A 15,190-nucleotide genomic window follows, 5' to 3' on the forward strand; every position below is an offset into this window, starting at 1 on the left:
CATTTGCAATGACATGGATGGAATGGCAGTGCATTATGCTAAGGGAAATAAGTCAGTCAGAGAAAGACAAATATCATATGATTTTATTCGTATGTGGAATTTAGGAAACAAAAGAAATGGGTAAGGGGAAAAAAGAGAGAGAAAGAGGCAAACGAAGGAACAGACTCTTAACTGCAGAGAACAAAGTGATGGTTACCAGAAGTGAGGTGTATATAGGGATGGGTTAAATAGGTGAAGGCGACTAAGGAATGCACTTGTTGTGATGAACACTGGGTGATGTATGGAAGTGTTGAATCACTGTATTATTCACCTGAAACTAATATTATACTATATGTTAACTATCTGGAATTTAAATAAATACTTAAAAAAAAAAGACAAAGACTACACAAGAGATATTGCAAATAAGAAAATGGATGGGATGCCTTGGTGGCACAATCAGTTAAGTGTCCTTTGACTCTTGGTTTCAGCTCAAATAATAATCTCATGGTCGTGGGATGGAGCCCTGCCTCAGGCTCTGTGCTCAATGCAGTCTGCTTAAGAGTCTCTCTCCATCTCCCTCTGCTCCTCCCACTCGTGTGCTCTCTTACTTGCTTGCTATCTCTCTCTAAAATAAAAAATAGACAAATGTGATGAAAAAGGAATGTCAAATCATACATACAAGAATCAGAGCCAAAAACCTTGAATGGATGGTGAGCTCTCTAATGCAAAGAATACATAAAGGATTATATAATAGTTGATCATGGAATCTCAAATCTGTTGTGAGCTAACAAACAAAAAAGTCCAGTATCATGCTTACATATAGCTCCACAGTATATGTCCAGCATGCTGTTTACATCTCCAAAGTACTATTTGATAATTCATATTTATCTAGATCCCTCATATCAATGTTATAGAAATCCCCAGCCACATTAGAAAAATCAATATACATATATAATTTGTTCTTGCCAGTCAAAATTAACTCCTCTATAGCTCTCTGTTCTTAACTTTTATTACTCCAATTTTCCAAGATCATTTGAAATGCATTAAAGTAAATGATCACATCAAACTTTTGTTATCAGGAAATTTAGACAAATGATTTCAACATGTAAAACCATTATTGTAATTTATAAATAATTCAACAACAACAGAAATTAAAATTAATGAAAAGCACACATTATAACATCTCCAGCACGCATATCCTGCATTCTATTCAGAGGAGAAAGTAATGATGAGCAAATAAACTGACAGGACGTTTTGGTTTTTTTGTTTGTTTTTTAGGTACAAAATATGCCATAAGGTCAGAGAATACCCCAAGTCAATGTCCCATACCACTTACAATTAAAAGATTTTTTTTCATTTTGGGGCACCTGAGTGACTCAGTTGGTTAAGTGTCTGACTCTTGATTTGGGCTCAGGTATGATCTCAGGGTTTTGAGATTGAGCCCCACATTAGGCTCCACACTAGGCATGGAGCTTGCTTAAGATTCTCTCTCTCCCAGGGACGTCTGGGTGACTCAACTGGTTAAGCATCTGTCTTCGGCTCAGGTCATAATCCCACGACCCTGGGATCAAGTCCCTCATTGGACTCCTTGTTCAGCGGGGAGCTTGCTCCTCTCTCTGCCTGCTGCTCCCACTGCTTGTGTTCTCTCTCTCTGATAAATAAATAAAATCTTTAAAAAAAAAATTATCTTTCTCCCTCTCCTTCTTTCAGTATTATTACTCCGAGTCTTTGGAGAAACATCTTGATTTTTTTTTTTTTAACTCACGGCACTATGTAGGAAATGCACATTCACAGAAATACTGTCTACTTGATAGAAAATCATCAAAGACACACTCTACTGTGTTGTTCAATATCCCTTAAAGAACCACAAAATATAAATATGAGTTCAGAATTATGAAGAATGTTTTCCCTGAAAAGTACATGCACTATCATTCATCAGATAACAGCTATGTCTCTCAATACTTTTCTCCCCCTTCACTACAAGGAAAATTGGAACTATTTTATACTCACATAATTACCTGGCACTGTCCCTGGCTTTTTGAAAATTATCATCTTCTCTCCTTATTTACTTGGAGTTTGTATTTTTACCCTCCGCTTAATGGTAGTGAGATACCTGCATCTTTCATGGTAAGTTGCAACTGCTTTAGTAGTAGCCCCATAATAATAAGTATATAAAACTCCAGTACCTGCCCAAGCCCTTTAATTAAATTAATTCATAAAAATCAAAATAAAAATATGTCAAATGGGGACACATGGGTGGCTCAGTCGTTAAGCGTCTGCCTTCAGCTCAGGGCGTGATCCCAGCGTTCTGGGATCAAGCCCTATGGCGGGTTCCTACGCTGGGAGCCTGCTTCTTCCTCTCCCCCTCCCCCTGCTTGTGTTCCCTCTCTTGCTGGCTGTCTTTCTGTCAAATAAATAAATAAACAAATAAATAAATAAATCTTTAAAAAAATATGTCAATTGACAAATATTTATATGTATTTTCTTCAAGACTATTTTGAACATATAGAAAATACAAAATGTAAATAAAATGTTTTAAAATAGGGGCTCCTAGGTGGCTCAGTCAGTTAAGCATCTGCCTTTAGCTCAGGTCATGATCTCAGGGTCCCAGGATCAAGCCCCATGTTGGGCTCCCTGATCAGCACGGAGTCTGCTTCTCTCTCTCCCTCTGCACCTTCACCATCCCACCCCCACTCATGCTCACTCTCTCTCTCTCAAATAAAATCTTTAAAAAGTGTTTTAAAATAGAAGGAAGTTAAGCTTTCTATTAAGAAATCCATTTAATTAGTGTGCCTAGACTCTGCGGCTATATTTTATATACTTTTATAACTACATGCCCAGTAACAACTTCTAATTATTTTATATAAACATTGGTTTTATAATTTAAAACACATCATTTAAATGAGAAAATGCACTGCATTGGTGGAGTTTCATGTGTCATATATAATAATAAAATAAATGCAAACATAAGAGTCTTCATTTATTCCACCTTCAAGCCTATAATATTTTCTCTAATAAAACAATACTTCAGAAACTTGAGTCAGTATTTGCTGTTATATATATGTTTTTAAAAACAATATACTTTTATTTTTAGACCTACTTTGCCTCAAAATGTGTTTTGAAGCTAATATTATATAATTAAAAATCCAATGTCACTTAATATTTATGGTACCAACTTAGCTAAATGAGCTTGGATATCATTGCTGTTAATTCAAATTGCTGCCCAAGATTTTAAAGGAAAATATAAAAATGGACATCACTGAATTTACTATTTTCTATTCTACATAAAACGTACTAGTCTTCTCAAATGATTTATGCACTTGAAAGTTAAAGTGAACAAATTTAAAATACCAATATTAAACAACCCTGGTTTAATAATACTACCCATATGCTGGGTTATGATATGTGCTCACAATTTTAAGTCCTGTTCACATTACTGCATCATAAAAAATGTCCTCATTATTCCGTTTTTCATAGGTAGTCCAATGCAAAATGTTCTAAAAGTACTGATCTACATCTACTTTTATATTAATTTTCTATGAAATGTCAGCTGTTTTGCCAAATTTTAATAAGTTAAATAAAGGCTGTTTAAAGAGTTATGAACACCCATAATTCAGAAAGTGCTTTCTATTCCTATTTTGTAGTACTGTCAAGAGTCAGCTATTTTCATTATGATGATTATATTAAATTGCATATTAATACATTTGAAAAACATGTTTAAATCTCAAGGGAAGTTAGAAAATAACAAGCAAAAACAAATGTTCCAAAGGTAATGCAAATAACTGCAAGTAAATAAATCTAAAAGATATTTTATCCGTTTTCACATGCTTGAAAACACCGGCTAAGGAAGCTATCATCACAGAAAGTGAATATAGATACTATGCCACCAGATGGGCAGGTAACTAAGATTATAAGCAAAACAGAAAAAACAGTTTCCCAGTGGGATAAAATACCCCTCAAGCTGTAAGGCAATTTCAGCAAAAACTATGAAAAGCATTTTACACAATCACAATTCTCTGACACTATTCTGCAAACCAATATTTGCTATTTTTTGTCATGTGTTAAGAAACCTCAGCGACAATGATTTATGGCTATGCATTCCTTTGGATCTTCATAAAATATCTTGCCAAAAACTTGTACATCCTGTAATGGGTTGGGTGGGAATAAAATTGTTGAAACTCACTGGTTATTTCTCAGCAGGCAGTGTTCCCTTTCATAAACTTTATCAAAGGAATATGCTGAAAAACCTGTAATAACATAGTTCTCATTCTAAAACACAAAGACCAAGGTACATGCAATGTTTAATGCAATTTGTGATGACAGACAAGACTTTATTTTATAGTCAAACTCACAGATTTTTAGGGTGTTAGAGTTGTACACATTCAATCTCATTAATTCACTAGGCAACCATAAAAAGACCATTGTTTAAAGCACACTGTATTATGTGTAGCTTATAAATATGTTTCAGATCAATCCAAAAGGTTTCATTCCTATGTGGAGGAAAAGCTTCATTTCTTTTCTCTGATTATACCTAAAAATTCATGGTCACAAAATAGTGCCAGATTAATGAAAATTCATTCTCACTGCTGGAGAAGCATAGGTTGTTATTGATGGTAGGTCAATATCCACATCAAATCACACATTACTGTATGTAAATTACACTGTACCAGCCATCATGAAACAAAAAAAAGGGCAGGAGGGTCCCTTCCCCAAAGGAGTCTAAAATCTAAATGAGAAAAGCAGACATACATGCATGTAACTATTACAGAGCATAAGCAGGTGTAGATGAACATAAACAGCAAAAAAAAATAAATGTTGCGGGAGTGCATAGTGAGAGAGTGATTTGGGATATTGTCAGTAAATGACAGTTCATAAAAGGTATTTTTAAATATTTGCCTTTACTAGAAAATAATATAAGGAAATGACTTTAAGAGTCTTTATCTTCCAAATGATTAAATAATATATGAATTTGAAATTTGTGACTTCATTTAATATTCTGAAATGACTGTACTTTGAGAATGTTTGTAAAGCTATTAGTGTGCGTGTTTATGTACTTACTTTACTAGGGGCTGGGCTGAACAAAAAGAAACCAGTTGAAACTGTGGTAAGGGGGCGCCTGGGTGGCACAGCGGTTAAGCATCTGCCTTCGGCTCAGGGCGTGATCCCGGCGTTATGGGATCGAGCCCCACATCAGGCTCTTCTGCTGTGAGCCTGCTTCTTCCTCTCCCACTCTCCCTGCTTGTGTTCCCTCTCTCGCTGGCTGTCTCTATCTCTGTCGAATAAATAAATAAAATCTTAAAAAAAAAAAAAAAAGAAACTGTGGTAAGGAAAGAAATCAGTCATAAGAGGGTAAATGCCCAGACTCTAATGAACATCACGTTTCAAAAATAGTTATGTAACAAAGATTCAGAAACTGCTTTCTTCAATATTTTAAAAGAAATTATAAATACCTATCTGGAGTTAGTTAAACATAATACTTGTAAATGCAAGAGAACAATAAAATGCTAAGAAACCATTCAGTCTTATGGAGGAACATTTTTCTCTTCAAAATCATTTAAAAACACTAATCTAGTTCCAATAGCAAAAATTATAGGATTAGAAGTAAGCAAATGAGAACAGAGAACAAAGAGGTTTAGATCTGGAAGTCTCCAAAATCATTTATACAGGGAAAAACTGAGGCCAAGAGGTTACCGATTACACTAGTGTCACAGAGAGTGACAGATCAAGGGCTTAGAAATACAGATCTCATGACTGGCATTCTAGTGTGACTCTATCAAATAACACTCTCAGAATTTAGTACTATAGAAAAAACTTCTTTATAAAGGGAACAAGGTCAATAAAATTTAATTTCATTAAGGAGAGCTCTAAAAGTAGTACATAGTTCAACTTTTTCAGACCTTCTAAACTAGCTAAGGTTTTTACCTAGACAGAATTTAGCTAATTTTGTTATTCATTGGTCTTATGGATAATTTTCCTTCACATAATTTTAGAAATGAACTTTGGAATATAGTCCATCCAGAACCTCAGAATATGACCTTATTTGGAAATAGGGTCTTTGTAGATATAATTAAGGTAGGGATGGAGATGACATGGTGCTGGATTAGAGTGGGCCCTAAATCCAGTTAGAGTCTCCTTATAAGAGACACAGAAAAGACACCCAGAGACATAGAGAAAGCCATGTAACTACAAGGGCAAAGACTGGGATTGTGCTACTAAAAACCGAAGAATGACAGAAGCTGGAAGGAGCAAGGAAAAGATCCTCCCCTAAAGCCTTAGGAGGGACCTCCCAGCCAAAACCTTAGTATCAGACTTCTGGCCACCTGAACTGTGAGAGAATAAATTTCTTTTGTTTTAAAGTCACCCAGTTTTTGGTGACCTAGAAGCCCTAGGAAACTAAAATAATAGTATTAAATGATTCCTGTTTAACTTCAAGGATTCTTTTACTGTTATAAGTTATATAAGACACTATGCATTCAAGGTGATTTATCCTTCTATAGACTATTTTTTTCTTTGTTTTTCCTGTAACTTCCTTCTTGTTATACAAATTATTCTCATTCTTGGGTTTATTCTTATATTTGGTTTCCTCCTTTTCTGATTTTTTTTGCTGTTTCATTGCTCTTGTTTGCTTATTTGTTTCTGTCCAGTAGGAAGACTAATTAGTTGTTTGCTGTGTTGGTTACTTCTTGGTTTCTCTGAGAGAGATTCTAAAGTAGGGGGTGATTAGATAAATCTTATAGCTGTTGATAGGTTTAAATCTGGTAGAAATAGAAGGTATGATTTATACTATGTAAAGGTTATAGGCATTTCTAGGGAAAACAGAACTTTTTTTTATAAAAAAATATCATATCTGGAAACTCTGGGTTAATAAAGTTAAACAAGTTTCTTTCCTGGAACAACGTAAAAAGCTTTTCTAAAAACAATGCTAATGCTCACAGTGAGTTCCCAAGAGGGGAAAATACTGCAGTGCACTCCCAGAATGAATTAACCATGTGATGTGGACACATATTCTACCACCACCGCTTCTGAAGTTGAGGGATAGGTTGAGGAGAGTATTCCCCTTATCAGAAAGAAGAAAGATTTTTGGACCAGAGTCAATCAGTAGCTGAAAGTCTAAGGAGAGACCACAGCTTAGAGGTGGCTCACCAGACTTTGGTAAAAATTCTCAGGACAGTCAAAATAACAGTAAGAATAATGATGTTCCTTGTTTCCTTCCCTTCTCTCTAAAACCCACACATACACACACAGGAACACTACAGGCACTTCCTGGAAGGAGTGTGTTACTTTTCCTCTTTTACTCAACTTGTAATATCACAAGCAATAATGCTAAATGCTGAACATACAGGATAACTAAAACATCTTCTGGAGATAATTCTTCATCTTCTGGAGATCCCCATGCAATAACCTTCCTTCTCACCTTATTAAAGTTCCTATACTGGCTGGTGTCTGACAAACTCGTATCTCCTTCTTAGACGAGCATTCCCCACAGCTACCTTCTAAGATAATAGTCCTAGGTAAGCAAATTTTGGACCATATCACCCTGACTCTCTCTCCTTTACCACAGGCAAATTGATATGATTAGAGAGGGTGACCTAACCATAGTATGGTCTGGCCCGCATACTGAGGTGGCCTGACAAGAAAAGCTTTGCCTGAGCAGAAACAAATGGGGACCAGAGGCTCCCCATTAGGAATTTGAACTGGGTAATAGAGATGGCCAGGCAGTTAATGTGAGGAAAAGACACAGACTCATGGAGAGTCCACGTTAGCAAAACAAATCAAGGTAATGTGCCATGAATTTCTGCTGCTGACTTAACAGAGATATATATTGACAAAAATAACCAGGTTCTAGGACTATTGTGGGATGTCAAGTGACCTACCACATCAGCCTGCATGATGCACAGCTACACTGCTAACCCTAGAATTCCTATGAGATTTCTAGCTCCCTTACTGCAACATGTAACTTGGTCTCCCTGCTTCATCCAGACATAGCCTTTAAAAACACAAGTTAGGTCACACCATTACTTTCCTCAAAACCCTCCTAGCACCTTCCCAGCTCACTCAGAGTAAAAGCCAAAGTTCTCCAAATGATTCATGTAGGAAATGGTATTTATGTATTGTCAGATAATCTTCTTGTCCCTGTTTTTTTTTCCCCCTGACTGAATTATTTCCTTTTCATTCAAGTGTTTATTTAAGTTCTAGTTAGCTAATATACAGTGTAATATTAATTTCAGGTGTAAGATTTAGTGACGACACAACGTAAAACACCCTGTGCTCATCACAAGGGCCCTATTTAATCTCCATTACCTATTTAACCCATCCCTCCCACCTACCTCCCCCAGGTAACCATCAGTTTGTTCTATATAGTTAAGAGTCTGTTTCTTGGTTTGCCTCTTCTTTCTCCCTGTGTCTGTTTCTTAACTTCCACATAGCAGTGAAATCATACGGCATTTGTCTTTTCGACTGACTTATTTCACTTAGTATAATACTTTCTAGCTCCATCCATGTCATCGCAAATGGCAAGATTCCATTCTTTTTTATGGCTGAGGAATAATCCGTTACATATACAGATGTATATATGTGTATACACACACACAAATACACACACACACACACACACACACATCACACCTTCTTTAACCATTCATTAGACAGTGGACACTTGGCACTTTCTATAATTTGGCTATTGTTGATGGTGCAGATATAAACATCAGGGTGCATGTGGCCCTTCAAATCACTATGTTTGTATCCTTTACGTAAATACCTAGTAGGACAATTGCTGGATCACAGGGTAGTTAACTTTTTGAGGAACCTCCATACTGTTTGCCACAGTGGCTGTATAAGTTTGCAATTCCCACCAACGGTGTAAGAGGGTTCCCCTTTCTCTGCATCCTCACCAATGCCTGTTGTTTCCAGTGTTGTTATTTAGCCATTCTGACAGGTGTGAGGTGATATCTCATTATAGTTTTGATTTACATTTCCCTGATGATGACTGATGTTGAGCATCTTTTCATGTGTCTGTCCTCCATTTGTAGGTCTACTTTAGAAAAATGTCTATTCATGTCTTCCACTGATTTTTTAACTGGATTATTTGGTTATCAGATGTTGAGTTTGATAAATTCTTTTTAGATTTTGAAAACTAACCCTTTATCAGATACAACATTTGCAAATATCTTCTCCAACCCCATAGGTTGCCTTTTAGTTCTGTTGTTTCCTCTGATGTGCAAAAGCTTTTTATCTTGATGAATTCCCAATAGTTCATTTTTGTTTTTGTTTCCCTTGCCTCAGGAGACATATCTAGTAAGAAGTAGCTATGGCCAATGTCAAAGAGGTTATTGCCTGTGTTGTCCTTTAGGATTCTAATGGTTTCCTAACTCACATTTAGGTCTTTAACCGCTTTGAATTTATTTTTCTGTATAAGAAAGTGGTCCAATTTCATTCTGCTGCATGTTGCTGTCCAGTTTTCCCAACAGCATTTGTTGAAGAGACTGTCTTTTTTCCATTGGATATTTTTTCCTGCTTTTTTGAAGATTAATTGACCATATCGTTGTGGATCCATTTCTGGGTTTTCTATTCTCTTCTATTGATCTATGTGTCTGTTTTTGTGCCAGTACCATACTATCTTGAAGTGGTAACCTTTTTTGATTCATTATATAAGAAAACAGAAATTGAAAAAAATACAATAATTTATATTTCTCAAATGATACTCAAAATACAAATCGAAATTTAGTAGGTAAAATAAAATGATTATTACTAACAATTATGAAAACAGTAATAATATTAGCTTTGATTTGAAAACATTTTCAAATTTATTCAGTTACTTTAGAATCAGTTTCAATATAAATGCATACATTTCATATGCCTGAGAGCCATAGAATAACAACCCTAAGTGAATTGTAATTGTCAATTATATTCTTCAGTTTCCTCAGGCTTAAATATCTCTGCCCAAAATAGCAGACAGTATTTCCCCAGGATTGGTATCTTATCCTCAAAAGTTTGGCTCACACACAAGGCAGGACTGCAGAGGAAGGGGAGCACTGGCCAAGTCAATTACCTACTAAACAAAACGAAAAGGAAGTATGCATGTTGGTGGAAGGTTTAAAATGGATTTTAAAAATCTGCTACCCAATACGCATGTATAAGATAATCCAACCGAAAAATGTTTGTTGATTTCCATTCACATTATAGGTAGGCCTACTTACTATTCTTCTACTGCAGTCTCTCACCTGTAGTAGAATCCCATTAAAGCACATGATTTCACTCAGAAGAATAAGGGGGACAGCAGAGTAATTAACAAAACTTAAAGAACCCCAAGGAACACAAAGAGAGGACAGTTGCCCAAAAGGATGGGAGAGGAAGAGAGGTTGGCCCTCCCTTAAATTTGACGTACATATCACAACGTATTAGTTCCCAGGCACAAAGGCAGCCAGAAAGGGCTTTTCTGGTTGCTGTTTTCCTAGTTCTGGAGGAACATTCCTAGAGTGAGGAAAAAGTGGCTACCCATCCAATGGCCACTTGAACCAACTCAGACAATCTGGAGAGTGACCTACAAAGTCAGAAAAAAATCGAATTGTGAAAGGTGCCTGGGTGGCTCTGCTGGTTAAGCATCTGTCATCAGCTCAGGTCATGATCAAGGGTCCTGGGATCCAGCCCCACATCAGGCTCCTTGCTCAGCAGTGACTCTGTTTCCCCTCTCCCTCTGCCCCTCCACCTGCTCACTCTCTCTCACTCAAATAAATAAATAAAATCTTTTAAAAAATTGAATTGTGATCTCACGGTTCCTGCAATTGTATAAGTGATATCACAAGTACACACTCACACAAACACACACATGCACACACACCTCCTAGACTGTACCTTTCCACACTGAGATTCTAAGGAAGAAATACACCCCTCATTGCCTCTCCTGCAGTGTGATTTTCCTCAGGGCAGGCAAACTTTCAAGAGTGGTTCAGAATTTCTTATGTTTATAAAGACTAGAATTTCCAGAGACATTTGATGATTTCAATAACAAACAGGTATAGCAACTATTTGTAGTTTTCAAAAAGGTGTCATTTATGCATTCTCCACTTCTGAGGGGAAAAAAGTTAAGTTTATGCCACAGAAAGCTTAAACAAGTATTGGTGGCAAGTACTCCTAAGGGTTGGCAAAGAGAAGCCAAATTCCGATAGTTTTCCTGACAATGTGGATTACTGTCAATGCTGCATTTAAAGGATTTTCAATGTTTTACACTTCATTTTTGTGATTCAGTTAAGACAAGTGATGCTTTTCTCTTCTACCTGTCCAAATGAATATATATATATATATATTTTTTCTTTTCTCTCTCCTAATGTAGCAAAACTAGTAACTTGAAAGATACCATCCTTATGTATATAACTGAAGGCTTACTTTATTCACTTATTTAAAAGTATCATATAATTACACATATTAAAATGTATTATTACAAGTAGGATATGTCACATTGAGGAGAAAAATTTATTCTGGATAATTAAAATTATTAATCTTCAAAAACAAAACAAAAGGCTTTTCAAGTGAAATTAGAAAAAAAAATCACACAGAAAAGTCAAGATTTTTGTAAAAGTATTTTAATAAAATGTTCAAATAAGATTTCATTTACTAAGCTTAATATTCCTATAATTAATTTTAACTTGTTTGCTTAACCTGTAAGAATAAACCTTTGTTACAAATAAAACTGAGCATTTAGTACTATACAGAATCCATAAGAACATCAAACTCACATTAAGTCTGGTATCCATGTACCATGCAACTACAATAGACTGTAATTTAATCCAAATATCACCACATTATATTTGAAATAATCACCTCATCACATTTTAAGAAAAAAATTTTCATAGTATAATTTTGTTTTTTAAACAGTATACTTAAACATAGTGCAATCTACGTTTGCTGTTATTTAGTTATAATCTTATTTTTTAACATAAACCTATGTTAATAAGAGCTGGCATTTAAAGGTAGTATAATCTTATTTTTTAAAAAACATAAAACTGGTAATAAGAGCAGTTAAACATAATATAATTTTATTTTTTAAAAACAAATCTATGGTACAGGGCGCCTGGGTGGCACAGCGGTTAAGCGTCTGCCTTCGGCTCAGGGCGTGATCCCGGTGTTATGGGATCGAGCCCCACATCAGGCTCCTCTGCTATGAGCCTGCTTCTTCCTCTCCCACTCCCCCTGCTTGTGTTCCCTCTCTCGCTGGCTGTCTCTGTCTCTGTCGAATAAATAAATAAAATCTTAAAAAAAAAAAAAAAATCTATGGTAATAAGAGCAACTCAATCAATATTGAACTGAGTATTTGAATTCATAAATTGCTCTCTTTAGCACATTCAGATCAATCAATTACTATATTTAGCAAGAGATAATAGGAGTATAAGCTAAATCCAAACACAGAAAATAAGTCTAATGTAAAAACAACAGAATTTTTGTTTTTCTCTCTTAACTGGTTCCCTCACTGCATCTATATTCACCTAATACATGGATATTTCAGAAAAAGAAACTCCCACACAACAAATAATAATTTTCAGTTTCTTTCTGTACCTTTTCTCTCTCAAATTCATTCATCCAGGACTATTTTCATTTGCTTGCTGGTAAATCCTACAAAAAGTCCAGTCAATTTATCCATCACCATCTCCATCTGAGCTTCAAACACAGTTAGAAAAACAGAAAAGTTCAAAGCATTTGGAAAAGCAGTGAAGTTCCAAAGTATGCCAGTTGAGATATTTTGTTGAAAAAATCTACTTCCTAAAAGTCAACAGGTTAAACTCACTCACAGATGGAGGCAAGGATCTTTGGAAAATGAAGAATCTTTTCATCGCTTCAATCAGCAGATTTAAAATGCTCTTCGTCCACAGTGGGGTAGATGTAGCCCTCAACGATCAGATACTCAAGGGCTTGCTTGATGGCCCTGTCGCTCAGGCTGTGAAGCTGGGTCTGGAGCTCATGTACACTTTTCCCTTCCTGTCGAGGACATTCATGGATCAAACGCAGAACTTCCTTGTGGATGAAGTCGAGGTGGTGGTACTCCCCATGTTTCTGGACCTCATCTATTTTTGATGGGACAACAGGCTCACTGGGCCCAGAGGCCACTTGGTGGGCTTTATCCAGCATCATATGTGCATTGACTGTTTCCAGAATATGTGTGGTGAACTCATTCATGTCCTCCAGGACTCGGATATTCAATACCTCGAGGCCCTTTACTTCTTCAAAACATTTGAGGATACCGATCACTTTGACATATACTCCCACTGGAAGAAGCGACATCCCCTGTTTTGCTTTATTTCTTCCGAGCCACTGGCGGACCTCAATAGGCTTGGTGGTCATATCATCAATTCTGTAAAGAATGTAGTTGGAAGCCCTCTCTACCTTTCTGATTATCCCCACAACAGAGGCCTGGGACACTTGAATTCCCCTAATCTTGAAGACATTGTCAACCAGGGTGGAGGTGAGCAGCTGGTTTACACAACAAGGTATAATATCCTGGATTCGGACCCTGGATCTTGGGGCCTTAGTAGCAGGAGCTGCACCACCCTGAAATGGCTGATCATTGCTTCCAATAGCTCCACCCACAGCAGAGACGCTGCCATAGCTAACAAAACCATTATTACTCATCTTAAGGAGAGCTCTGAGAGATGAGGACGCAGGCTTTCGCTCCAGTCAGTGAGGTCCTCAGGTGGGCTCTGCCCTCTAAGGAGGGCTATCACCAGAAGCTTCGATGTGTGGGGATGCAAGCAGCCTCACGCAATCTTGTGGAGCCAATCAGCTACTGGAATGCTGCTGCCTCCAGCCAATCAGGACCTACCAGCTTCTCACCTGATCCTACCAGCGTATCACCTGATCCCATAATTCTTTGGAGTTGTCTGGTAGTTGCTGGGCTGTATTTTAAAGGCCCCGCGTGTAATTTTAAGCCTTTCTTGCAATCTTTATATAAATGCATTTTTAATAGGTACCCCTCCCCTTCATTCCTAAGTACCACAACTTCTTCTACACTCATGTCTTAAATACTCATTTATTCACCCATATAATCAACCATTCAACAGAAATTTTCAGAGCACATAAGTACACTATGATAAAGAGCTGTAGGTTTACACGGCGGGGGGGGGGGGGGGGGGACACAAAAATGGTTACAGTTCTCAAAGAATTCACATCCTTCTTCAAATCGTTAAAACCAGAAGCATTCTAAGAGAAATGGCAAGACAGTCATCTTTGAATGATCATCATATTCAAAAGTAAGTCACATCTTCCCACTGCCTTTTTACTTTTTTTTTTTTATTATAGAATTATAATTTTCCAGTTATTCTGACAAACGCACTATAGGTAAAAATAAATAGCATGATATATTTCAATTTCTACATCAACTCAAATGAGCTTTAAATTATTTTCAAGACTCTACCAATAGGTCGGAGAAATACAAAATGTGGGCTCCATTATACATTAGGAAAAACATGAATAAAATACCATTTCTGTATACTTTCATGCAGTAATTTGTGAACTTCAGATTGTAGCAATCTACATGAGTATCACCCAGAGTATTTTCATATTACACTGAAAACCTGTTTTTCCTCATAAAACATTTTATTTTGGTTATAATTAATGTAATGGTTTTTTATGATTAATAAAGAATATCACTTATTGGAATCCACCACTGGCAAGGTACTTCTTTAAAAATCCTTTGTAGTTAGAAAATAGCTTAAATGTGTAGAGCTTTGAGTTTATTAATACTTTCTTTCATTTTTTACTGGTTAAAATAATTTAATTTTTGCTATCACAAATTACAAAAATATGTGAATAGTACATCTAAAACTTATAGAATATAAAACTGTATTTATTTCTCAGTCAAAAATGAATAATATCAGAGCCAACATACTTAGTTTGTTTTACGAATAAATATATAATAATTGTTATCTGCGCACACAAACTACCAAGTAAATGTGGATATTTAACTTCTGGATCCATGTTTTATATAATAAACGAGGAATTAAACATCCAAGTGATATTTGTATTCTTAAAATCGCACACTATTAAGAGAACAGATTAACTATATTTTTCAAATGTTTATAACCTTATAATCAGACATCGCTGTTTAGCTAACATCAGAATGTTGTTCAGAAAATCTTGAGGTTAAGATGATGTAACTGATTGTATTCCTAACAACTACATACAGTACAAATTGCATGAATCATAGCAAAATAATAAGAACCAC

General features: G+C 36.1%; 2 protein-coding genes across 4 annotated transcripts in view; both read right to left on the reverse strand.

Moving 5' to 3' along the window:
* Window positions 1–15,190, reverse strand: part of DIAPH2 (diaphanous related formin 2) — a 988,957-nt gene that overhangs the window by 740,300 nt on the left and 233,467 nt on the right. The window lies entirely within an intron of this gene.
* On the reverse strand, window positions 11,575–15,185 carry RPA4 (replication protein A4). Its single transcript, XM_045790457.2, has one exon. It carries the CDS (start codon window positions 13,597–13,599, stop codon window positions 12,808–12,810), a length of 792 nt encoding a protein of 263 aa, XP_045646413.2. The 5' UTR covers window positions 13,600–15,185; the 3' UTR covers window positions 11,575–12,807.

Source organism: Ursus americanus, chromosome X (assembly GCF_024610735.1).
Source record: "Ursus americanus isolate L20-20 chromosome X, mUrsAme1.1.p, whole genome shotgun sequence".
Taxonomy (NCBI): Eukaryota; Metazoa; Chordata; class Mammalia; order Carnivora; family Ursidae; genus Ursus; species Ursus americanus.

Excerpts from the sequence above, each read along its gene's own strand:
- RPA4 (XM_045790457.2), bottom strand. The coding sequence starts at position 13,599 with ATGAGTAATAATGGTTTTGTTAGCTATGGCAGCGTCTCTGCTGTGGGT.